The following is a 25,665-nucleotide window of genomic DNA, read 5'->3' as shown; positions in this document are numbered from 1 at the left end:
TACACATGAAAAAACCCATCTGCATTTAAAGATATTTTTTTCTATGTATCCTAAACAAGTTGCTGACAATGAAATAGGAGTGTAACCAGTTAAACCATTAACAAATAATTGCTAAAATTGCACAATTTCAAGAAAAGCAACAATAAGCTTTTGACATCATTGAAGCAAGTGACCTTACTTACTATGTGAAATACTTGTAGCTGAAAATAGTGACTAGATTCATTTATAATACTCATCACTGGGTATCTTACATGAAAAACACCATATTCAGATGCCATCTCTACAAATAATGCGTATAAACATAAGATTGGTGTAACTACATATAAGTGCGGAAACTGTAGACGCTTTATAAATAATAGATGATAATTCTACAAATAACACGGAAAAACATAGGCTAGGAATCTTCATCAAAGTGCGGAAAACGTTGGTGGTTTATAAAAAATAATAATAATAATAATAATAATAATAATAATAATAATAAGTAAATCTTTGCTTTATCTAATTGATAAGTGCACATATAGAAACTAAATATTAAATTCCACAAAAATATCATTTAAAGCCTTTAAAAATATGCATTATCTACAACGTAATATCCCAGTTTCTTACCGAATGCGCTCGTCTTCAGCCTTCTTGAGCTCGGCATCTCTGTTGAGTACTTTTAATATAGCCTCCTGCTCAGCTTCCGTTAAAAAGCTCAGATCAATCATTTTGAAATCCGCAAATCAATATCAGGAGTAAATCAAGAAGCTGGAATAAAAACCCCCACTGAATATACAGAGTGATCAGTTCTCATATAGATTCTTTCTGGAGCAGGTCTGTGCTTTGGCACAGTAATGGTACTTGAAGTGTATTGTTTGTAGAGTCCAGACTGGTCTTATTAGCAGAGGAATTGTACATTACTTTTCATGAACATTTTTTTCCCCAGAGGGTGCTGCATTTCAGGCTTTTCAGGTCACATGCCCTGGATAGCTGTGTTTAGCCAGCAATGTCTTGTTTAGCCTGAAGCAGTCAAATATGAGCACATAACCTACAGAGAGAAAAAAATACAATTAGTTTAATATATGGGAAATCAACAGACCTGGGAATGTTCAAGGTTTGACCCTGAGACTCAGGATTGTGAATATAATCTTAGCTTCTAAGGATACATGGCTACAAAATCAGGGTTAGGTAAATTATACATCAAATTATTATTACTACTACTATTTTTTTTATATACACTGAGAGCAGTTTCCTGTGGGGATTTGTAAAAGTTATGCATCTGTCTCCTTTGCTTTCAATTTTATGTATTGGTTTGAGAACTTAAAGGCACAGTCTACTCCATAATTTTTATTGTTTAAAAAGATAGATAATCCCTTTATTATCCATTCCTCAGTTTGGCATAACTAACACATTTATATTAATATACTTTTTACCTCTGTGATTATCTTGTTTCTAAGCCTCTGCAGACTGTCCCTTTATCTTAGTTCTTTTGACAGACATGCACTTTAGCCAATCAGTGCTGACTCTTACATAACTCCACAGGAATGAGCACAATGTTATCTATATGACAACCATGAACTAATAGTGTCTGTGAAAAACTGTAAAATTCCAAGATAAGAGGCAGTTCAACGGCTTAGAAATCAGCCTATAAGCCTACCTAGGTTTAGCTTACCACAACAAATACCAAGAGAGCAAAGCAAATTTGATGATAAAAATAAATTGGAAAGTTGTTTAAAATGACATGCCCTATCAGACTCATGAAAGTTTAATTTTAACTTAACTGTCCCTTTAACAACTAATTTTTACCTTTAACCATTTTCATCTGACAGTGAAAGGGTTAAACAAATCCCTTCAAGAAAGCTTTCATGCCTGCATAGTTCTAATAAAAATTAAAGGGACGCAGTCAGCAAGTTTAACAGTATGCTTATATTAAAAGCTAAGTACTATTGCGTGCACTATTTAAAAAGAAGAATTCTATTCTGTCAGGCTTGTTAGCTTTGTCATTATATTATGTTCACTAGATTCTACTGCTTTGAAGTTTTTCACACCCCCGGCATTGTATCTCTGTAGTCATAAACAGCACTACGGAGCACTCCGTATAGGGCATACAGTGCTGATATTAGTATAATTTAGTGGTAAAAGGATTTGTGTGGGTGTGTAGATTATTTTGAAGAGGCAGAACTAGTTGCCTATGAACTGCCAAATGCAATACAAAATAGTACACCTGCAGAACATTTACTTTGGCATGATAATATAAATGTATACATCATTTGGAGCTGGGAACAATGTCCCTTTAAAAAATTGCAAAACAAATCTTTGCTTTCAATTTTTTTCCCACCAGAAAAAAAAAAAAATGTCTTTCCAAAAGTAAATTCTGCACATGTGAGTATATTGCAGTGTGTGCGCTCGTGTTATGCTTAAAGGGACACTTTTTCTTTTGTGATTCAGATAGAGCAACTTTCTAATTTACTCCTATTATCAATTTTTCTTCGTTGTCTTGATATCTTTATTTGAAAAAAAGGCATCTAAGTTATTTTTTGGTTCAGACCCTAGACAGCACTTGTTTATTGGTGGGTGAATTTATCCACCAATCAGCAAGAACAACCCAGGTTGTTCACTAAAAATGGGTAGGCATCTAAACTTACATTGTTGCATTTCAAAAAAAGATACCAAGAGAAAGAAGAACATTTGATAATAGGAGTAAATTAGAAAGTTGCTTATAATTGCACGCTCTATCTGAATCACAAAAGAAAAAATTTGGGTTCAGTGTCCCTTTAATAATTTTCTTGTTTGTTTTTGATTTCCATGCATCTGAAGCCTTGTGCTTTTTCACAATTACAGCTGTTGGGTTCCCTTATTAGCGAGTGACCACTGAATCTGTATTAAAAGTTGTGCACCAACATTTATTTTCCGCAAAAGTTTAAATATTTTGCATAAACCTTTTTTTCATACATTTATGTTATGTTAATACATTGTTTCCCTTTTAACACATTCCCAATGATCCATTAAACCTGCTGGAGTGTAGTAGTTAATTAAAGGGACAGTCAACACCAGAATTTTTGTTGTTTAAAAAGATAGATAATCCCTTTATTACCCATTCCCCAGTTTTTTGCAAAACCAACACGGTTATATTAATACACTTTTTACTTCTGTGACTAACTTGTATCTAAGCATCTTCTGACTGCCCCTAATCACATGACTTTTAGTTATTTTGCATATAGTTGCATTTTAGCCAATTAGTGCAGTGTCTGCCACTAGCCACGGGCGTGATTACAATGCTATCTATATGGCCTACATGAGCTTGCTCTCCCCTGCTGTGAAAAGTAAATAAAATAGAGGTGGCCTTCAAGGGCTTAGAAATTATCATATGTGCCTCCCTAGGTTTGCTTTCAACTAGAATACAAAGAGAACAAAGCAAAACTGTTGATAAAAGTAAATTGGAAAGTTGTTTAAAATTACATGCCCTATTTGAAAAATGAATGTTTTTTTGGACTTGACTGTCCCTTTAAATGCCTTTGCTTTTATTTTGTAATATGAAATAGCTGATCATGCCCTTTAAAACCACCACGTACACTGAATATATAAATATGTTTGTACTCCTAACAGCTATATAAACAACAAGCAACTAATGAGGGGTGGGAGTGACAGATATTACAATACTAATTCACTTCCATTATCAGAATATGCACAATCTTTTTATTTGCACACTTACTGAGGCACTTGCTCCTACTAAGCATGTGCAAGAATTTATAGTATATACATTTTGTGATTGGCTAAGTGATATTGCATTGTCTTTTGTCTTTTTATTATTCTTTTGTTAATTATGCAATTCTACTATGTTTAATGGTCCTTTAACCACTATTTGTGTTCAAACAATAATGTATATTTTTTAATAATTAAAGTAATGGTAAATCCAAGTGTTTAAGAAACACTAGGCTTTACCATCACTAAAATTAAACAGTTTCTGTGATCACTTCCTAAAAAAAAAGGGTGCTAAACTCAGCAATATACTTGCCGCACAGATAGGATAACTCAGCGCCTCAGGCTGCCCACGGCACAGCTCTCTTCTCCAATGAGGTGACGTTTCCACCTCTAGCTGTGCCACAATGTCAGCTGACATGCTCAGCTATTGGTTTAGAGGTGGAAACATCACCTCTTTGAAGAAGAGTGATGTTCTGTGGGCGGTATATCCAAAAATAAATTTCCATTTTTTAAATCATATAATCCCCCTAAGAAACAGTTACAACTATTACATAAGGAATTAAAGGGTTCCTGTAAAACACCAATTATAATGGTCAGAGGAGCAAAAAAAAACAACAAAAAAACAGTGATAGTAAATCCTAACATTTCAAAAACTCTATTTACCAGTGGGCCTCCTTGATAAACTAAGCGGCTCCTGCCGCCCACTGCATATTTTTTTAAATGAGGTGACATTTCCACCTCTCAGCCAATAGCAGTGCTAGTTGTATGGCACTGTGCCTATGGCTAGCATGGCTATTGGCGAAGAGGTGGAAATGTCACCTCATTGAAGAAAAAGAAAAAAAATGTGGGCGGCCAGAGCTGCTTAGTTTAGCAAGGCAACCACGGCCAAGAAAAAAGTACTTTTAACATACCTGTTTTAAATCTCATGACTGAAGAAGCCATTATTTCTAATGCTGGTAAATCCTAGTGTTTCAAAAAATTTACCAGGACACATAATATGACAATGCTATGCATACTACTTGAAAACAGGTTTTGAAATACAAATGCATTAACAAAAAAACACTGATTAGCAAGAACTCTTGTGTGCACAAGCCTGACTGACAGGAATATATATATAGTGTGCATACACACCAAGCACTGGTTGCTTTAGAATGAACATGAGCACAAGGTGGTTGCTTTAGAATGAACATGAGCACTGGGTGGAATTAGAAAAGGGTGATAGCAGCCTTTTTATTTCTAAATGCACTTATGCTGAATGGTTGCACATCACAGTGAGTGAGACAAAATAAGAGATTTGAAGGTGCCCCGGTCTGCTACAGTCAAAGCAGTGAGGAAGTGCTTCAGTCGTCGGGCAATTCCACATCCTCTGTGGTGCCACTACAACCGCAACTATCAGGAAATGCAGCTGAAACTAAGTGGATGACCACTCACCTCACTCATACTGAATTGGTTAAAACAGCATTTGACAAATGTATTTCATATTAGAAGAGAGCAAGGATATTAAGGTACACGCCACACAGTGTTTTATAAACGATCCAGGGTCTATATAAAATGTTGAAGTGGACAATAACAAAAAAAATAACCAGATATGAATTCTAGGCGCCATGAATTAAAGGAATGCTAAAGCCCTATTTCTGGAGGTCTTTGACACAAGCTTAAAGGGATATAAAAACATTTTTTTTTCCTTTCATGATTCTGATGGAAATTAAATTTTTAAACTACTTTCCAAGTTACTTCTATAATCAATTTTACTTCATTCTTTTGGTATCCTTTGTTGAAAGGGCAACAATGCACTACTGAGAGGTAGCTGAGCACAATGGGTGAGTCAATGACAAGAGGAATATATGTGCAGTCAGATAGTAACCAGTAGTGCGTTGCAGCTTCTGAACCTACCTAGTATGATTTTCAACAAGGGATACCAAGAGAAGAAAGCAAATAAGATAAAGTAAAATTGAAAGTTTTTTTAAATTGTATGCTCTATCTTTATGCAAGATTAAATTGATATATAATATTTATATGATAAAGGAAATGTTTTTAGCTTGAATATTTAATTCCAATGAAGCACTTTTTGTTTAAGCCTAAATAAGTGATTTGAAGCAACTTTCCAATTTACTCATATTATCCCACTTGTTTTGTTCTCTTGATATGCTTTTTTACAAAGGATACCCAGGTAGACTCAGCAGCTGCTGATTGGTGGATGCACATATACACCTGATTTTATTGGCTCACCCTATGCATTCAGCTAGCTCCCAGAAGTGCATTACTGCTTCTTCAACAAAGCAAATTAGATAATAGAAGTAAATTGGAAAGTTGCTCAAAATTGTATTCTCTCTCTGAAATATGAAAGAATTTTTTGTGCGTTTCATGTTCCTTGAAGACTTATCCTGCACGCATGCAAATCTGTCCTCATCAGCTTCTTGCATTTGCTGAAATAGGTGGTAGTGGTGTGCAAAAAGCAATGTGAGAGTCATTTAAAATGTCACTTTAAAAGGACATTGTGAAGTAAACGCATTGGCTCAAGCACATCATTTTTGCACCACTGACCCTAGTTTAATGGGTAGTTAATCCAGACAAAGGTTGCAGCTCACACAGCAGGTGATTGGAGGCAACATGTGCCCACGGCTTCTGATTGGCTGAAAGGCCGACTTTTACTCAGGACTACTATCACAAACTTCACCTATGTAGCCAACCCCTTTGTCAGGGGTTAATTAGCAAACATTACATGTTCTAACAATTTAGATGTCATTTTTTAATTAGAACATTCCTTAATGAAATAAACTATAATATAGCCTTAGGTATTAAATTAGTTGAACATATGAAGCAGAATCATGGGGTTGCAGTATAGAGAGAGACACAATACAGGTTGATGAATAGAATTTCAATCTCTAAATAATATCCAAAAAATAGTACCAAAGAAATGAAGGGACTCACTGGTTAAAGTTAAAATATGCTTTTTATTGAGTAACATTAACATTAAAAGTATAACGTTTCGAGGATATTACATCCCTTTTGTCAAATGCATAATACAGCAATAATCTGCACTAAGATTATTGCTGTATTATGCATTTGACAAAGGGGATGTAATATCCTCGAAACGTTATAACTTAATGTTAATGTTACTCAATAAAAAGCATAATTTTAACTTTGTTAACCAGTGAGTGCCTTTGTTTCTGAAGTGAGCTCCATATCCATCCCTCTCTCCCTTCATTTCCATTCACAGTGTAGGGCACATCCTACTCACTGTAATGATTATCTGCTGGCGAGATGTGTGAGGGAAGGTGGGTGGGTGGTCCAGCAGTGGAGGCACGGCCACCCACCTCCCACATCTCGCGCTGCCGGCTCCAGCACATGATCTTTACAGACAGTGACACACACAGTGCCACAGTCTGTAACAATCTGGCATCTGGTGTTCCAGTTCCATATGAAAGCAATCGTGCTCCGGTTCCAAATGCAGGAGCTCAGAAACTGCAGCTCTCGTCTAACTTTACAGCCAAGACCGCTGAAGCTTCCTGCAGCTCGGATGTATATATATATATATATATATATATATATAAGTCATGTGGTACGATAGGCAAAGTACTGCATGATGTACATATACGTCCTATTGGGTTAAGGAGTTAATATGTTATACATTTGCAAGAGCACTAGATGGCAGCACTATTTCATGTCATGTAGTACTAATGTTATACATTAGCAAGAGCACTAGATGGCAGCACTATTTCCTGTCATGTAGTACTAATGTTATACATAAGCAAGAGCACTAGATGGCAGCACTATTTCCTGTCATGTAGTACTAATGTTATACATAAGCAAGAGCACTAGATGGCAGCACTATTTCCTGTCATGTAGTACTAATGTTATACATCAGCAAGAGCACTAGATGGCAGCACTATTTCCTGTCATGTAGTACTAATGTTATACATTAGCAAGAGCACTAGATGGCAGCACTATTTCCTGTCATGTAGTACTAATGTTATACATCAGCAAGAGCACTAGATGGCAGCACTATTTCCTGTCATGTAGTACTAATGTTATACATCAGCAAGAGCACTAGAGGGCTGCACTATTTCCTGTCATGTAGTACTAATGTTATACATCAGCAAGAGCACTAGATGGCAGCACTATTTCCTGTCATGTAGTACTAATGTTATACATTAGCAAGAGCACTAGATAGCAGCACTATTTCCTGTCATGTAGTACTAATGTTATACATAAGCAAGAGCACTAGATGGCAGCACTATTTCCTGTCATGTAGTACTAATGGTATACATCAGCAAGAGCACTAGATGGCTCCACTATTTCCTGTCATGTAGTACTAATGTTATACATCAGCAAGAGCACTAGATGGCAGCACTATTTCCTGTCATGTAGTACTAATGTTATACATCAGCAAGAGCACTAGATGGCTCCACTATTTCCTGTCATGTAGTACTAATGTTATACATAAGCAAGAGCACTAGAGGGCAGCACTATTTCCTGTCATGTAGTATTAATGTTATACATAAGCAAGAGCACTAGATGGCAGCACTATTTCCTGTCATGTAGTACTAATGTTATACATTAGCAAGAGCACTAGATGGCAGCACTATTTCCTGTCATGTAGTACTAATGTTATACATTAGCAAGAGCACTAGATGGCAGCACTATTTCCTGTCATGTAGTACTAATGTTATACATTAGCAAGAGCACTAGATGGCAGCACTATTTCCTGTCATGTAGTACTAATGTTATACATTAGCAAGAGCACTAGATGGCAGCACTATTTCCTGTCATGTAGTACTAATGTTATACATTTGCAAGAGCACTAGAGGGCAGCACTATTTCCTGTCATGTAGTACTAATATTATACATTAGCAAGAGCACTAGATGGCAGCACTATTTCCTGTCATGTAGTACTAATGTTATACATTTGCAAGAGCACTAGAGGGCAGCACTATTTCCTGTCATGTAGTACTAATGTTATACATTAGCAGGATCACTAGATGGCAGCACTATTTCCTGTCATGTAGTACTAATGTTATACATCAGCAAGAGCACTAGATGGCAGCACTATTTCCTGTCATGTAGTACTAATGTTATACATCAGCAAGAGCACTAGATGGCAGCACTATTTCCTGTCATGTAGTACTAATGTTATACATCAGCAAGAGCACTAGATGGCAGCACTATTTCCTGTCATTTAGTACTAATATTATACATTAGCAAGAGCACTAGACAGCAGCACTATTTCCTGTCATGTAGTACTAATGTTATACATTTGCAAGAGCACTAGAGGGCAGCACTATTTCCTGTCATGTAGTACTAATGTTATACATTAGCATGAGCACTAGATGGCAGTACTATTTCCTGTCATGTAGTACTAATGTTATACATTAGCATGAGCACTAGATGGCAGCACTATTTACTGTCATTTAGTACTAATGTTATACATTAGCAAGAGCACTAGAGGGCTGCACTATTTCCTGTCATGTAGTACTAATGTTATACATCAGCAAGAGCACTAGATGGCAGCACTATTTCCTGTCATGTAGTACTAATGTTATACATAAGCAAGAGCACTAGATGGCAGCACTATTTCCTGTCATGTAGTACTAATGTTATACATTAGCAGGAGCACTAGATGGCAGCACTATTTCCTGTCATGTAGTACTAATGTTATACATAAGCAAGAGCACTAGAGGGCAGCACTAGTTCCTGTCATGTAGTACTAATGTTATACATAAGCAAGAGCACTAGATGGCAGCACTATTTCCTGTCATGTAGTACTAATGTTATACATTAGCAGGAGCACTAGATGGCAGCACTATTTCCTGTCATGTAGTACTAATGTTATACATCAGCAAGAGCACTAGATGGCAGCACTATTTCCTGTCATGTAGTTCTCCAGTGCAAGCTACCTATCTAGATATCTCTTCAGCAAAACCAAAAACGTGAGAAAGAAGCAAATTAGATTTTTTTGTTTTTAAATTGTATTCTCTATTTGAATCATGAAAGAAATATTTTGCGTTTCATGTCCCTTTAACGGTTAAAACAAATGATTTTATTAATAACTTTATATGAACAATACACATAAGTACAGTGCTTATTGCAGTTTTTTGTATGGCACTAAATTTCACTAACTATATTAGATATTCAGCCACTAGCTAATAATAATAATTAGATGATTAGCTTACACATGCACACGCTAAGCGCGTCATCAGAGCACCACTTATAAGAAAACATAAAACATAAACTTTCATGACTCACACAGAGCAATTTTAAGATTTATCCATTTACTTGTAATATCAAATGTAATTTGTTCTCTTGGTGTCCTTTGTTGAAAAACACACCTAGGTAGGCTTAGGAGTAGCAATACACTAGTAGCTGGTGATTGGTGGCTAAGCATGTAAGACTCTTGCCATTGGCTTACTAGAGTAGGGCATTGCTGCTCAAGAGCAGGCTTTAACTATGTGCTTAATCCATTTGCATAGTTAAAAAAACACATTTATATGAAAGCTAACACACATAAAAATATTTTCATGTTTGCATTTATGTCCCTTTAAGCTAAGATGGATGATTCATGTTATGTACAATAAAATCAGGAAACAAAAGAGAGTGGATCAACATGGAACAGGTCTTGCTGGAAACATTTCAGACCAGCACGAGGAAACCAGGAAGGTGGGAAGATATGTGACAAATCCCTAACAGTTAAGGGGTTATGGACACAATACTATCAGCTTTACATATAAGCACATTTAAATATGAGTTCCTAGTGAGAAAACCTTCTAGCAACAGGATACCCAGATAGAACATTCTTAACTCCAACATAAAGTCATTGGTTTAAAGGATATTTGTCTCCAAAAACTCATTTCATGCATATAAAAATTGGGTTATAAAAAAATAAATTATGTATTTAAATTATATTGCTGAAAATATGTTTATGCACCATCGATACTGCTGTATTAATGTTAAAGGGACATTAAACCCCATTTTTCTCTCTCATGATTTAGAAAGAGCTTGCAATTTTAAACAACTTTCCAATTTACTTCAATTATCTAATTTGCTTCGTTCTCTTGGTATCCGTTGTAGAAAAGCATATCTAAATAAGTTCAGTAGTTGCTGATTGGTGGCTCCATATAGCTGCCTTATGTGATTGGCTCACCCATGTGATATTTTGAAACGGTCACTAGATGGAACATGATTAAGAGATAAATGATAATAATAAAGATAATTAGAAGGTTATTCCAGCATTACGGAATTTGGCAGCACTTTACAAATAAAAGATAATTATATTTAATAAAAAGAGGCACTGCGTTCATTTTTACTAATACTATAAAAATAATTTTATCTATCCAAGTTCTCCCTCTAGAGTTCCTTGTCTGCACATTCCAACACACACCCTGTGCCATGCAAAGACAAGCCAATAGCCTTCTTGTCTATCATTTTAATCTGCTATTTGTACAATACATCTTTTTCATCATCAGAATGATCACAGTTAAGTTTTATTTCATAAATTTCACCCATACAATACATAGACAACACTGACTTCAATTCACCAGACCACAAGATATCGACTAAATATCGAAACATCACATTCAACAGCCAAAAGCACTTGATAAATGTTCAACACCCACAAATTAAAACCCACATTGGTCACTGATAAAGGCATGCTCAGACCTAAAACAAGATTGTGCTGCCCATGCCAACAACAGCCTTTTTAAATGCCACTAATAAAATAAAAAACATATACAGTCTGTGATCATCAATTAAATGTAAAAACACACCAAAAATACATATAACAATAAAAAATATCAACACCTGTGTATACTTAGTAAATTACATTTATTATTACACACATGGTCTCCATAAACCTATTTTAACTTTCTGTGATCAAAGCCATCATTGGCCATTAATGGTGCCGTTGTGGGGGAATAGAGATAATATATCATGGGAGTTATCAACCTCAAAATGACTCAGAAGGTTTGTGATGTTTTTGACAATACAGCAATGGGAGCTGCCATGTTGTAACTTCTCTGCTGTTGCCAATTAGGGACAGTTATAAATAGGTCACTAGAGTGTGCAGCCATTGGCTGTTTGGTATATAACAGTGTTCTGCACTTTCATTTCTAACAGGAACTGAAAAGCTCAGCCTTTCAGAATGGAATTACACGAAAAGGGGGACAAAATAAATAATAAACGTATATATCATTTAAAAATTACTTTTTAAATATTAAAATGTGAAAGGGACAGTATACACAAATTTTATTATAACCGCATGTAATATACACCACTATAAAGAAGAATATGCACAGATACTGATATAAAAATCTAGTATAAAACCTTTTTTTTAAAAAAAAAAAAAACGTACTTAGAAGCTGTCAGTTTAGCACTGTTGAGGTCAGGCTGGGCAAAAAGAGCAGACAATCCACCTTTCCCGCATATGAAAAGACCCTTTACACAAACAGGAGCAAGCAGGAATTTGTATACATCAGTATTGTCAAGGTATAGGTGAAGAGTAATTACATATATATATATATATATATATATATATATATATATATATATTATATTATATATATTTGGCCTATCAGCACCAAACGATTCATTCATAAAACATTAAAATTGAATTGAAACCCATATTCAATCCTCCCCCACTGCTGTGATCACACAGGATGGGTCACAAAGTCACTTAAAAAGGAATGTTGTAAAAGTGATTTTGAGAAAGAGCAGAGTTTTATAGCTTAAATTAAAAGATAACATTTAAATCATTTCAAAGGCAAAAACTTCAATAAGAGATGGTCAATCTATATAGCTATATACTCCAGGTTTTAGATCGGACATAAGATACGCTTCTCCTAATTAAGATAGCATTTAAATTGTTTCAAAAGGAATGGCCATGTTTATTTTGTGTATTATAAATCTTGGATCAAAACGTGATGATTCCCTTTCCTGATGAACATACAGTTACAAAAGGCATAATAGCTACCTTCTTTTCCACATGCAAAAACTCAATTTTGGTATTCTGAGGCGAATTGGATAAACAAAGAAGCTTTTGGGAGATTGAACTACAATTTGGTTCAAACTGGTGATGTATGGTTGTTCTAATTTTTTTTTTTATATTTTAAACAAAGATAATTGATAAGACCATAGTCAAATTGTAAGTAATAGATTAAAGAGAGCAGTTTGTATTTTAGCTTATATTCATAGCCTGTATATTTTAAACTAATCCTAAATTTTAAGTTGTTTATCTTTGCAATATATATATATATATATATATATATATATATATATATATATATATATATATATATATTATATATCTTAGAATTGGTTTTAATTATAAGTAACTAAGAATTTGTTAAAGTTTAAAAAAATGGACATTTAAGGTAACTGTTTACATTAAGAATATATAATAATATATATGTACTTTTAGTGTCCTAATTAGTGTCCTAATTAGAATTGTATTAGAATCAATGGTAGCTAAATAGCTGAGTGCATTGCTTGAATGTTAGTAGCTGAATATATTAGAATCTCATTGTGTTAATTGAATGAAATACAATTGTGAATAAGGCTAATTTTAAAGGTAAACTTTTATGAACTTTGCATAGCATATTTTAATAGTTTTAAACGTGTATAGTATTGACTCATACTCTTGTTCCTACAAATATATTTCAATGCGTTTATAGATATCAACTAATAAAAAAGAATTCAGGAATTTATATTAATTTTATGGTTTCTAATATATGCATATTGATTAAGGGTTTATTTTAAAGAATAATTATTAAATATATTGTGTTATAACCCGGCCATATACTGACAGTATACATCTAAAACTTTGGGACTTGATTAGGAGACTCAAAATTAGCACAATGTTAAAATAAGCAAAACTATACATTTAAAAAAAAAAAACCACAAAAAAAACCCCCAAAAAACTGTATGGGCTATGTAAATGCATCATCTACAAAACATTTATGCAAAGACAAATTAGTGTACAATGTCACTTTAATGAAAACTTGAGCAAACCTGCCTATTATACTCCTCATGCCCATATAAAGATTGCATTGAGGTTGTTTACCACTTATAAAGATGGTTTTAGAAGATAAAAGGTAAATTTATACATATAAATGATTATTGTCCTTACACACAGTACAAAGGGATCAATCCAAACACCTGTACAGTAATCTTTAAAGGGGACAAATGACTATTATATTTGTTTAGTTTCAATTCCTATTTTTGATCCCTATAACGATCTTAAATATAAACTAAAGTGAAAATTAAACTTTCATGATTATGATAGAGCAGATAATTTTAAGAGACTTTTTAGTGTCCTTCCATTATGAAATTGTATATACATATTTATATTAGTCTGTGATTGGCTGATCACATGATACAGGGTGCCGATAAACTGAAATAAATTTTGAAATATCAGTAAACATCTACTGCTTAGATTGCTAGTTTAAGATTCAAGTAAGTGTCATTTCATTGTCTTTTTTTAATGCACGTGTTCGTTATGCAATTCTCTAAAGTTAATGGTCCTTTAACAAACAAAAACATGTTTTTTGGAGATTTTTAGTTGAAAACGTATTTGCCGCTGAGGCCTTTTAAATCAGCTGAATCCCTTTTGGGATTATAATCACTTGAAAATCACACTGACAAATTTGTCCGAAATTAGAAATTAGAAGTATTTCACATTGTTTAACTGTGTGCAACAGTTTTTAAAAGATATCTTTAAAGGGAAATAAAATCCCAATTTTTCTTTCATGATTCAGATAGAAAATACATTTTTTTTCCAATTCACTTCTATTATCTAATTTGCTTAAAGGGACAGTCAAGTCCAAAAAAAACTTTCATGATTCAGCTAGGGCATGTCATTTTAAACAACTTTCCAATTTACTTTTATCACCAATTTTGCTTTGTTCTCTTGGTATACATAGTTGAAAGCTAAACCTATGCCTCTAATCTAAATGCATTTTGATAGTTTTTCACCACTAGAGGGCATTAGTTCATGTGTTTCATATAGATAACATTAAGCTCATGCACGTGAATTTACCATGGAGACAGCTCTGATTGGCTTAAATGCAAGTCTGACAAAAGAACTGAAATAAGGGGGTAGTCTGCTGAGGCTTAGATACGAGGTAATCACAGAGGTAAAACGTGTATAATTATAACTGTTGGTTATGCAAAACTGGGGAATTGGTAATTAAGGGATTATCTATCTTTTAAAACAACAAAAATTCTGGTGTTGACTGTCCCTTTAATTCTCTTGGTATCCTTATTTGAAGAAACAGCAATGCACATGGGGGAGCCAATAACATGAGGCATATATGTGCAGTCGCCAATCAGCAGGTCAAGATCCTACCTAGGTATGCTTTTCAACAAAGGGTACCAAAAGAACAAAACAAATTAGATACTAGAAGTATATAGGGAAAGTTATTTAAAATTGCATGCTCTCTGAATCATGTCCCTTTAAGGTATACCTTTGAGAAGATTTTCTGCAGATGAAAATCATTCACACTGTTTCATTGTGCAATAAGACGGCACGCTTTAAAATTTTGGATGAAATATGTTTAAAAGTTTTACAAGGAAGAGTATAAAGTAGAGGAGGGTTTTTGCCAGCAGTGATAAAGTGTGAGTGTCTCTAGATTTTGTCCCTTAAAGGACAGTAAATGTCTTGAGATTTTTATATAATGTTTAAAAACACTTTTATATAATGTTAAAAACACTAAGACTGTTTTGGTATTTTACAGCAACACAACAGAAATGGCTTGTAATTACAAAGTGTTTACTGTCCCTTTAAGATAGGTTCACCTTTCATCCAGACCACTCTGAGCCAACAGGGAGGCAGTTATTGTGGCCTTCTCAGGTATCTTCAGGTAAATTTACATCTTGAATTTTATTACAAGACCAGAGACTCATATTTTGCATTCTCTTTCTTTACTACTTAAATGCAGTTTTTAAAGGGATACTAAACCCAATTTTTTTATTTCATGATTCAGATAGAGCATGAGATTTTAAGCACCTTTCTAATTTACTCCTATTATCAATTTTTCTTTGTTCTCATGCTATCTTGATTTGAAAAAGCAGTACTGCAAGCTTTAGAGCCAGACCATTTTTTGTTCAGCACATGGGTAGAACTTGCTGATTTGTGGCTAAATGTAGCAAACCAATCAGCAGCTCTACCAAGGTGCTGAACTAAAAAATGGGCCGGCTCCTAACCTTTTATTACTGCTTTTTCAATTCAAGATAATATGAGAACAAAGAAAAATTGATAATAGGAGTAAATTAGAAAGTTGCTTAAAATTGCATGCTCTATCTGAATCATGAAAGAAAAAATGAGGGGTTAGTATCCCTTTAAAGTATACATAATAAATACAACTAACTGTCAAAATTTGAAAAGGAGACAGTAAAACAAATAACAGATCAGTGACCAATAGGAATGGAGAACTGATTAAACTAAAACAACATAGCCAATCAGGTTGATAATGAGTCCTATAAACTGTCCAATATACAGTAACACATCTTCTTTCTTTTACTGCTTTAGGAAAAGATAAGTATTGTGCTCTGTGCTAATAAACATAATTTTGTAGTATTATATTTATTTCCTTTTTCATTCATTTTTTTCTTTGTTATTGTTTCTATAATTACTACGTTTTATTTTCTGTTTACATTTCGTTTATAATAAAAAAAAAATTGTTGGTTATTTATTATATTTAATAATAGTTGGTTAATTCTGTTTTTCCCCTTTGCTTTCACCCTTTTTTTCCGTTTTTATTACCTTCGCTTTGTCCCCTTCCTGGTTTTATGTCTGATCGTTTCCTTTACCCTCTCTGCGCTGTTACCGACATCCATCTTGTGGCTGTCGGCTTCGATGCGCAATAATTCCCCTTCTACTGCGTAGTTGTCAGCTGTGTTTTCCCACCCTCTTTCCTCATAACAGCTGTTTGCCGTTATTGTGCGGTCAAATACTTTGTTGCGATCCGGATCTGTTACTATTATTCCGGTTACCTTGCTAAACAGATTTTTTTTGCAAGGTTTTGTCTCCATCTGGTGTTAAATTAATTTATTACAATTTAAAAAATATATTTCTCAATTTTCATTGTTTTATTACATAACTTTGGGGTCATTTCTATATATATTTATCTATCATTAGATATTCCTAGTATTTAAATCTAATATTCTATATTTTATTATAGTTTTATAACATTATAATATTTAATTAATTTAAATATTAATATTAATTTTCTGAGCGCTGACACCACAAAGCAAATAATCCACTCCCTTGTTATCTTCCGACTTGACTACTGCAACAACCTACTCGATGGCCTTCCTCTTTCCCGCCTCTCCCCCCTTCAATCCATCCTAAATGCCTCTGCCAGGCTGATCCACCTTTCCAGTCGATCTGTATCTGCTGCACCTCTCTGTGAGTCCCTTCATTAGCTCCCCATTCACAGCAGAATTAAATTCAAAATTCTCACCCTTACATACAAAACTCTGACCAACGCCGCTCCCCTCTACCTATCCTCTCTAATACACAAGTATACTCCAGCCCGTCCACTAAGATCCAACAATGACCTGCTCCTTGCATCCGCAACTATCACCTCCTCTCATGCTAGACTGCAGGACTTCTGTTGTGCAGCACCTACCCTCTGGAACACTCTCCCTCGTGCTGTCAGGCTTTGCCCTAATCTTTCTTCCTTTAAATGCTCCCTGAAGACTTTTCTGTTCAGGGAAGCCTACCACCCAACTCAATAATAAATTAATTTCACTTACCTAATATTTCCTTCATCTAATTCTGCATTAACATCTTTCTCAATCTTGAAGTCCTTACCTCCTGTTTCTCAACCTCCTACCCTTCTAGATTGTAAGTTCCCACGGGAATAGGGCCCTCAATCCCTCCTGTATGTGTTTGTAAATTTTGTCCTGTATCTTACAAGTCTTGTATTGTTTCATTTAAATGAATTGTATCCATGGACAGCGCTGCGGAATATGTTGGCGCTTAATAAATAAAGTATAATAATAATAATAATAATAATTATATATTTTTTATTCAACATGTCTCAATCTTCAGACATTAACCCTTCACTTAATTGTGAGAGTGTACAAAAAATGATTGATACTTCCATGAATTCAATGCTGGAAAAAATAACATTTTTAATTGATAAATCTTCAAAAAAGGCTATTAAAAGAAAAAGACCAATTTCAAGTGGTATAAAAGCAAGTAAGAAATTGGTAAAGAAATCTCGCCAGCTTGCATCTGGCTCTGCTGTTCCTTGCAGGAAAGGAAGGAAAACACCTGCTATTTCCTCTACTCCCAAGAGGTCACTTATGGGAGAGGCTTTGGCCAATGATGATGATAATGTTGAAGTTTGCTCTGATACAGAAGTTAATTCCGATTCTTCTATAGATTCGGTTAAATCTGACATATATTTTTCTCATTCCTCATCAGAAGATTCTTCGGCTTCTCCGAAGTTTAAATAATCCAAAAAATGTCTGAAGGAATCCAAACATTTGGATTCTAAAAAAGTAAAATTTTTTGATTGCCTAGGAAATCCTAGGTTTGATGCGGATGATTTGCACCACCCTAGGTCTGCGGAATGGTGCCCTTCATCTGACATCACAGAATTTATTGATTTCCAGCTTCGCCAACCCTTAAAAAGGGATTCTAGAAACAAAATGAGGGCAGAATGCCCTAGACCAATTCTCCCAAACAATGCAAGTACTACCCCTGAAGTTGATCCAAAAATTCTAAAATTTATAGGGTCCCCAGGTTTTAAATTAAAGAAAGGGATGGACAGGGCATGGAAAATTTGTCAGGACAAAATGTTAGACACCATTGGCCCCTTAGCAAAACTTTTTGACTTATCGGAACAAGCTATATATGATAATTCTTTGTTAGACCCGGTCATTGTCAGAGAATGGCTTCAGAGAATGCTCTCATTTTTAGGGAACGCCAATTCTGCTATATACACTGAACGCAGACGCAATATTCTTAGAAGAATTGACCCCAGGGTGTGTGATTTTGCAATAAATGAGATTCATACCGATACAAATGGCCTTTTATTCGGAGATACTTTTATAAAGGAATTAAACAGTTATGTAAATATGTTCTCCAATCTAAATAAAGTGAGAACATCAATGAAAAAGATCTTTCACCAGGATCGTTTTTCTGAACAGGCTGGGAAAGGTAGAGGCCGCTTTCCCGGACGTGCTTCATTCACAAACAGGTCTCAATTTGCCAATCAGAAATTCCACAACCAAAGACAATATCAGAATCCAGTCTCCTCAGGCTTCTTTTCATCCAGAGGAAGATTTTGGAACCCAAGGATTCAGCGTTCGAGGCAAAGATCTTGCTTCCCTCAAGGTAAATCTTTCTTTTCTTCCCTCTCAAATTTCTTCCCAAAACATAGTAGGAGGCAGATTATCTCTTTTCATACACAACTGGAATCTGATCACTACAGATCAATGGGTTCTTCTCACTGTTTCAGGTCTTTTTATAGATTTTATTTCTCCTCCAGTTCAAAATTCTCTTCCAATAAAATTTTCAGTTTCAGACAGAATTTTAGTTCAAAACGAAATTTCAAACCTTTAAGCAAAACAAGCAATAGAACCAGCTTCAAATCTTCAAAACTGTTTTCTCAGCAATCTTTTTCTTGTAAAAAAAGAAAAATGGTCAATTTCGCCCAGTTATAAAATTTAAGATCTCTAAACAACTTTTTGGTTTATCAACATTTTAAAATGGAAGGTATTCACCTCCTCAGAGATTGCCTTCTAGACAACGATTTTTTAGTCAGATTAGATCTAACAGATGCTTATCTCACTGTTCCAGTAGCTCAAGAACACAGGAGATTTCTCACTTTTGTTTGGGAAGGAAAAACTTGGAGTTTCACTTGTATGCCTTTCGGTCTATCTTCAGCTCCTTTGATTTTCACCAAATTAATGAAACCTATAATTACCTGGCTTCACCTTCGAGGTGTTCGTCTCATCATCTATTTAGATGATATTTTGATTATGAATCAAAACTCTGTCATTTTAAAATCTCAACTCCAACTTACTATTTTCATTCTAGAAAATTTAGGTTTCTTAGTCAACAAAGAGAAGTCTGTTCTTTCTCCAACCAAATCTCTAACCTTTTTAGGTTTCCAAATAGACACATTGAAGTCTACACTAAGCCTACCCAGAGACTAAATTGTGAATATCAAGAAAGAAATTTAAAAAACTCTTTCTTTATCTTTGGTTCCCATCAGGACTATAGCCAGAATAGTTGGGTTACTTTCATCCTCTATTCAGGCTATTTTCCCTGCTCCTCTGCATTACAGGGAACTTCAACATTTAAAAAATTTTCATCTTCAGAAAGGTCTTTCATATTCCCACTTAATTCCTCTTTCTACAGAAGCCAAAGAGGAACTTTCATGGTGGCTATCCCATATAGAAGCTTGGAACGGGAGAGCCATTTTTGGAAAATCTCCGGATCTAATCATAGAATCCGATGCCAGTCGTTCTGGTTGGGGAGCTTGTTGTGGTCCCTCAATTACAGGAGAAAAACGTTTTCATATCAACTGCTTAGAACTTTTGGCAGGCTCTTTTGCAGTCAAGAGTTTTGTCAAAAATTCTTTGTATGTGTCCATTTTTCTCAGAATGGACAATATTTCTGCAGTTAGTTATTTGAATCGCCTCGTTGGTACAAAATCGAGAGATTTATCGATTATTACAAAAGAATTCATTCATCTTTGCTTGGACAGAAATATTTCTGTCAAAGCGGAATATATTCCAGGTTTATCCAATGTCACGGCAGATTGAGGTTCTCGATATCTGACAGATTCCAGCGATTGGAAACTTCATCATCAAGTTTTTCCATTCGCTTCAATCTTTCAGAGGTCCCTTTTTGATGGATTTGTTCGCTTTTAGACTGAATTACCAGATTCGTCCTTATTTCAGTTGGCGTCCAGATCCGGAGGCGTTGGCGATCGATGCATTTCTCCACCCCTGGCCTCTTTGGACAGCTTATGCGTTTCCCCCATTCTCTATGATTCAGAGAACCATATCAGTAGTCCGTCGGGATCTCCTTTCAATTCTCCTAATCACTCCCCTTTGGCCATCTCAACCCTGGTACCCATCTCTTCTAGAATTGTCTGTCAACCATCCTGTTCTTCTTCCTGTTTTTCCCCTACTCTTGTCAGATCCAGAAGGTCATCCTCACGATCTTATCCTTCAAGGATCTCTTCGTCTCATAGCATGGTCAATTTCGGGCAATCTTCATCTCTCCAAGGTTTATCACAACAAGCTCAGGAACTCCTTAAAGACTCATTGGCCCCCGGGACCAAAAAATGCTATTTTTCCCGCATGGGCCAGATGGTCTGGCTGGTGTGTGGAAAGAAGTTTGGATCCCCTTTCAATTGATATAATTTATATCATTAATTTCCTTACATCACTTTTTGATTCAGGATTAGCTTACAGAACCATCAATGTTTCTAGATCTGCCATTTCGGCTAAACATTCTTTTATTAATAATTTTCCTGTGGGTCAACATCCTTTAATTTGCAAATTAATGAAAGCAATTAAACTTAAAAGACCTCCGGCTCCTAAATATTCTTCCTTTTGGGATGTTGATCTTATATTTTCCCTTTTTAAATCTTGGCCTTCAAATTAATTTTTATCCTTGAAACAACTTACTGCTAAATTAGCTACCCTTTTGTGTTTAATTTCTTTTCGTAGAGTTTCTGATGTCAGAGCTTTGCATTTTAATTCTAAACATTTTACTCCTGGAGGTGTTACTTTCTTCATCTCTAAGAGAACTAAATCTTTTTCAACTTCGATATTCTATCCTTACTTACCTTCTGAACCTCTCCTTTGTGTGGTTGTATGTCTCAAAGAGTATGAACGCAGAACTTCTTCTTTTCGTACTTCTGCTTCCAATCAACTTTTGTCATTATCCTGTATCCTCTACTTCTATAGCCAGGTGGGTTAAATGGGTTATGAGTGAAGCTGGCATTGATATATCTTTTTCCGCTCACTCTGTTAGAGGATCAGCCGCTTCTAAAACATTTTTGAAAGCTGCCACCCTTCAACAAATTTTGGATGCAGCTGACTGGTCTTCTGATTCTATTTTTTTAAACAATTTTATTTTAAACCCATTGAACATGCCTCGCTTAATTTATTTTGTTAGTTGCTTTAAACTAGCAAAATATGAGTCTCTGGTCTTGTAATAAAATTGGGATTATCCTAAATTATGAAGGTATAATCTAGATTTTATTAAAGACACAGAGACGAGTATTTTCCCTCCTCTGTTTTATATTGTTATATTTTCCCACCCTTTATTTGTTTTATTATATTACTAATATGGATTGTATATTTGTTTCAGTTACCAATCAATAATAAGGATATTCTCCTAAGTGGTTTTGTTCCTTCGCATCTCTGTGAAAAGACGAAACTTCAATCAAGTTTTCCCCATCTTGTACAGTCTTCCAGTTGTTCTTCAATCCTTCCAGATAAGACGGATATTTCCTCATGGATGATTCTTCTCCTCAAGTTTCTACTCTTCATTGGTATCTGTTACCTTTCTGTCTGGAGCTATTTCTTCATGATGGACTTTTTGTTTCCTTCTTCAGTTGCAAAGAAAGAGGATGTGTTACTGTATATTGGACAGTTTATAGGACTCATTATCAACCTGATTGGCTATGTTGTTTTAGTTTAATCAGTTCTCCATTCCTATTGGTCACTGATCTGTTATTTGTTTTACTGTGTCCTTTTCAAAATTTGACAGTTAGTTGTATTTATTATGTATACTTTAAAAACTGCATTTAAGTAGTAAAAAAAGAGAATGCAAAATACTCGTCTCGGTGTCTTTAATAAAATCTAGATTATACCTTCATAACTTAGGATAATCCGAATTATAGCAACAAATTTTCCATCATCAGTATTGAGGGCTAAGTAGTTAGTGGATGCATCTTCTGGGTGTGGCAGATTGCACTCCCTCCCAAAGCTTTTCTAGAGTACGTAACCTGTGAAAAATATGTTGCTATCTTAGGGTTGCTACCTCTGCCAAGTTTTCCTGGACACTTATGGAGTTACGAATGCTACAAGGAGGAACATGTATTGTGCGGTTAATCAGCACTATTCATGTGATGTCCAAAGGCATAATACATGTTCCGCCCTTCGTACCCTGCAGCATGTGTAACTCATAAGTGTCCAGGAAAACATGGCCGAGGTGGCAACCCTATGCTACCACTAGAGAAGTCCCCAATTTGGCTGTAAACGATGTTGCCCTAACAATACAGTAAACTACAACTAGAAAGAGAGACACAGCATTGCTCAGGTTTCCTGTTAAATGTAAATTTTTAATACCATTTGCTTCTCAATTAGGGGCTGTATTTCTGGCCAGTTTATGACTTTTCTTTTTTAGTGATTGTGAAGGTCAAGTTGAAGATGAAAATCCAAAAATAGCTGTTCAGCACTCAGTGGAGTCAATCCGTGCAAACTGCTAGGGTCTATACCAAAACCCCACCATAAACAGTAAAAATGCAGAATGCAGCAGCATCGTATAAAAGGATTTATTTAAGCCACAAAGTTACGTTTCGGACAAATGTCCTTAATCATGTATAAAATCACACTGATACAAACACACTTAATATACCTATAACCCCTCCCACCTAATCAGGAAAACACCTGTCCATACCTATCTACATCTCACCCTTTTTAGCTCCCCCTAGTGTGCACATACCCTCTTAGACAGATATTATATATCCTCTTATCTCATCATAGGCAATAAATTAACACATAACAAGGTAATCCAGTAATCATACATCATATAGCAGGTTCTAAACCCGTATATCATAACTGTTAAGTTCATATATATACAAGAATTAAAGGGATGATTATTTAAAAAACACTCCAATCCATTTCTCTATTCATACGACCTGGCCACATAGTACCGAATGTATAAATCCAATAAAGTTCTCTCTGTTTTAGACTCTTCTCCCTATTCCCCCCCCCCCAGGCTTCTCTACATGATCTATTATTTGAAACCTTATTTAACTGAGGCTATGTCCAGCATCCAATATGCCCGTCCTTACACTGCTTTTGTGCCGATTCATTCTCTCACGCACCTTGCGGGTGGTCTCTCCTACATAACCCCACCCACACGGGCATTTGATTAGGTACACAGCATATTCTGTATTACAGGTAAAATACCCCCTAATACAAAACTTTTTCCCAGTACATGGGTGGGTAAATGTAGGACCCCACAACATATTATTACAGTTGGTACAATTGAGGCAGGAAAACATCCATTATTCTTTTTACCAATATAACCCTGCACCTTTTTCTTACCTGGGCCTATATCAGCCCTTACAAGAGTATCTTTCAGATTTTTGCACCTCTTGTATGCTGGCATGGGAAATTCCTGGAACTCCTTCACATCAGGGTTACAATTACTCAGTATATTCCAATGTTTCCGAATAATTCCCTGTACCTTACCACTAAGTGGAGAGAACTGACTAACAAAAACCATTCTATCCATTTTTTCTTTCACTTTTTCCTTTTGTTCTAACAGCTTCTGTCTAGGGGTCTCCATCACATTCTTTATACCCTCTTGTATCAGTTTAGCTGGATATCCTCGCCTCACAAAAGCATCCCCAATCTCATTCAGCCTTTTACATGCCAGACCTTCATCCGATACTATGCGCCTTACACGCAAAAACTGACTTTTTGGCAAAGAACGAGTGAGAGTGGGGGGGGGGGAATGTGAACTATTATAAATGTAGTAAGTTATTGCAGTCTGTCTCCTTTCTATACAGGTCTACCGATAAACTATTCCCAGATTTATACACCTTGGTATCTAAAAATTTTTATACTTTCTTCGCTATGGACAAGTTTGAATTTGATATTCAAGGTAGCACTATTTAAATCCTCAAAAAACTTTTCCAGGGTTCCAATGTCGCCCAACCACAACCCGAACACGTCATCAATATAGCGCCACCATGTGGCGCCATTTTAAACAAACAAAGGGTGGCTATAAACCACATGTTCTTCAAAAACATTTATAAAAATATTCGCATATGTGGGGGCGATATTGGAACCCATGGCTGTGCCCTGGAGCTGTAGAAAATACTCATCTTCTTGGATAAATATTTGAGACCATTTGTAGAATCAAATTCCCATATAGGGGACACAGGTGATTTTTTGAATAAAATACAAGGCCTGGATCTGAGTGAGGGTAAGGGCATCTTGTATAGTATGGATGTGGTAAGTTTATACACACCCATCACCCATGAGGCAGGAATTGGGGCTGTTAATAGGATGCTCTGTAATGATACAGGAATAAGTGAGATGCAGAGACAGTTTATTCTGGAATTATTGGGCATTGTACTCAGATGTAATTATTTTCTTTTCCAGGATGAGTATTTTCTACAGCTCCAGGGCACAGCCATGGGTCCAATGTCGCCCCCACATATGTGAATATTTGTATGAATTTTTTTGAAGAACATGTGATATATAGCCACCCTTTGTTTGCTAAATATGGCGCCACATGGTGGCGCTATATTGATGACGTGTTCGGGTTGTGGTTGGGCGACATTGGAACCCTGGAAAAGTTTTTTGAGAATTTAAATAGTGCTACCTTGAATATCAAATTCAAACTTGTCCATAGCGAAGAAAGTATACATTTTTTAGATACCAAGGTGTATACATTTGGGAATAGTTTATCGGTAGACCTGTATAGAAAGGAGACAGACTGCAATAACTTACTACATTATAATAGTGCACATCCCCCCACTCTCACTCGTTCTTTGCCAAAAAGTCAGTTTTTGCACATAAGGTGCATGGTATCGGATGAAGGTCTGGCATGTAAAAGGCTGAATGAGATTGGGGATGCTTTTGTGAGGAGAGGATATCCATCTAAACTGATACAAGAGGGTATAAAGAATGCGATTGAGACCCCTAGACAGAAGCTGTTAGAACAAAAGGAAAAAGTGAAAGAAAAAATGGACTCTCTTTTCCAAAGACTCTTCA

At 35.4% G+C, this 25,665-nt stretch overlaps 1 protein-coding gene across 9 annotated transcripts in view; it reads right to left on the bottom strand.

Moving 5' to 3' along the window:
- SYTL2 (synaptotagmin like 2) overlaps positions 1 to 25,665 on the bottom strand; it is a 260,784-nt gene that overhangs the window by 173,991 nt on the left and 61,128 nt on the right. For all 9 annotated transcript variants that reach the window (XM_053708648.1, XM_053708653.1, XM_053708651.1 and 6 more), the window contains exon 2: positions 607 to 1,027. In XM_053708648.1, coding sequence (XP_053564623.1) covers positions 607 to 707 — 101 coding nt within the window. In that variant the 5' untranslated portion in view covers positions 708 to 1,027. The remainder of the gene's footprint in view (positions 1 to 606; positions 1,028 to 25,665) is intronic.

The sequence above is a fragment of the Bombina bombina genome, chromosome 3, assembly GCF_027579735.1.
Source record: "Bombina bombina isolate aBomBom1 chromosome 3, aBomBom1.pri, whole genome shotgun sequence".
Lineage (NCBI taxonomy): Eukaryota > Metazoa > Chordata > Amphibia > Anura > Bombinatoridae > Bombina > Bombina bombina.
The sequence above is the reverse complement of the archived record's forward strand: the minus strand, read 5'-3'. Positions and strand labels throughout refer to the sequence as shown.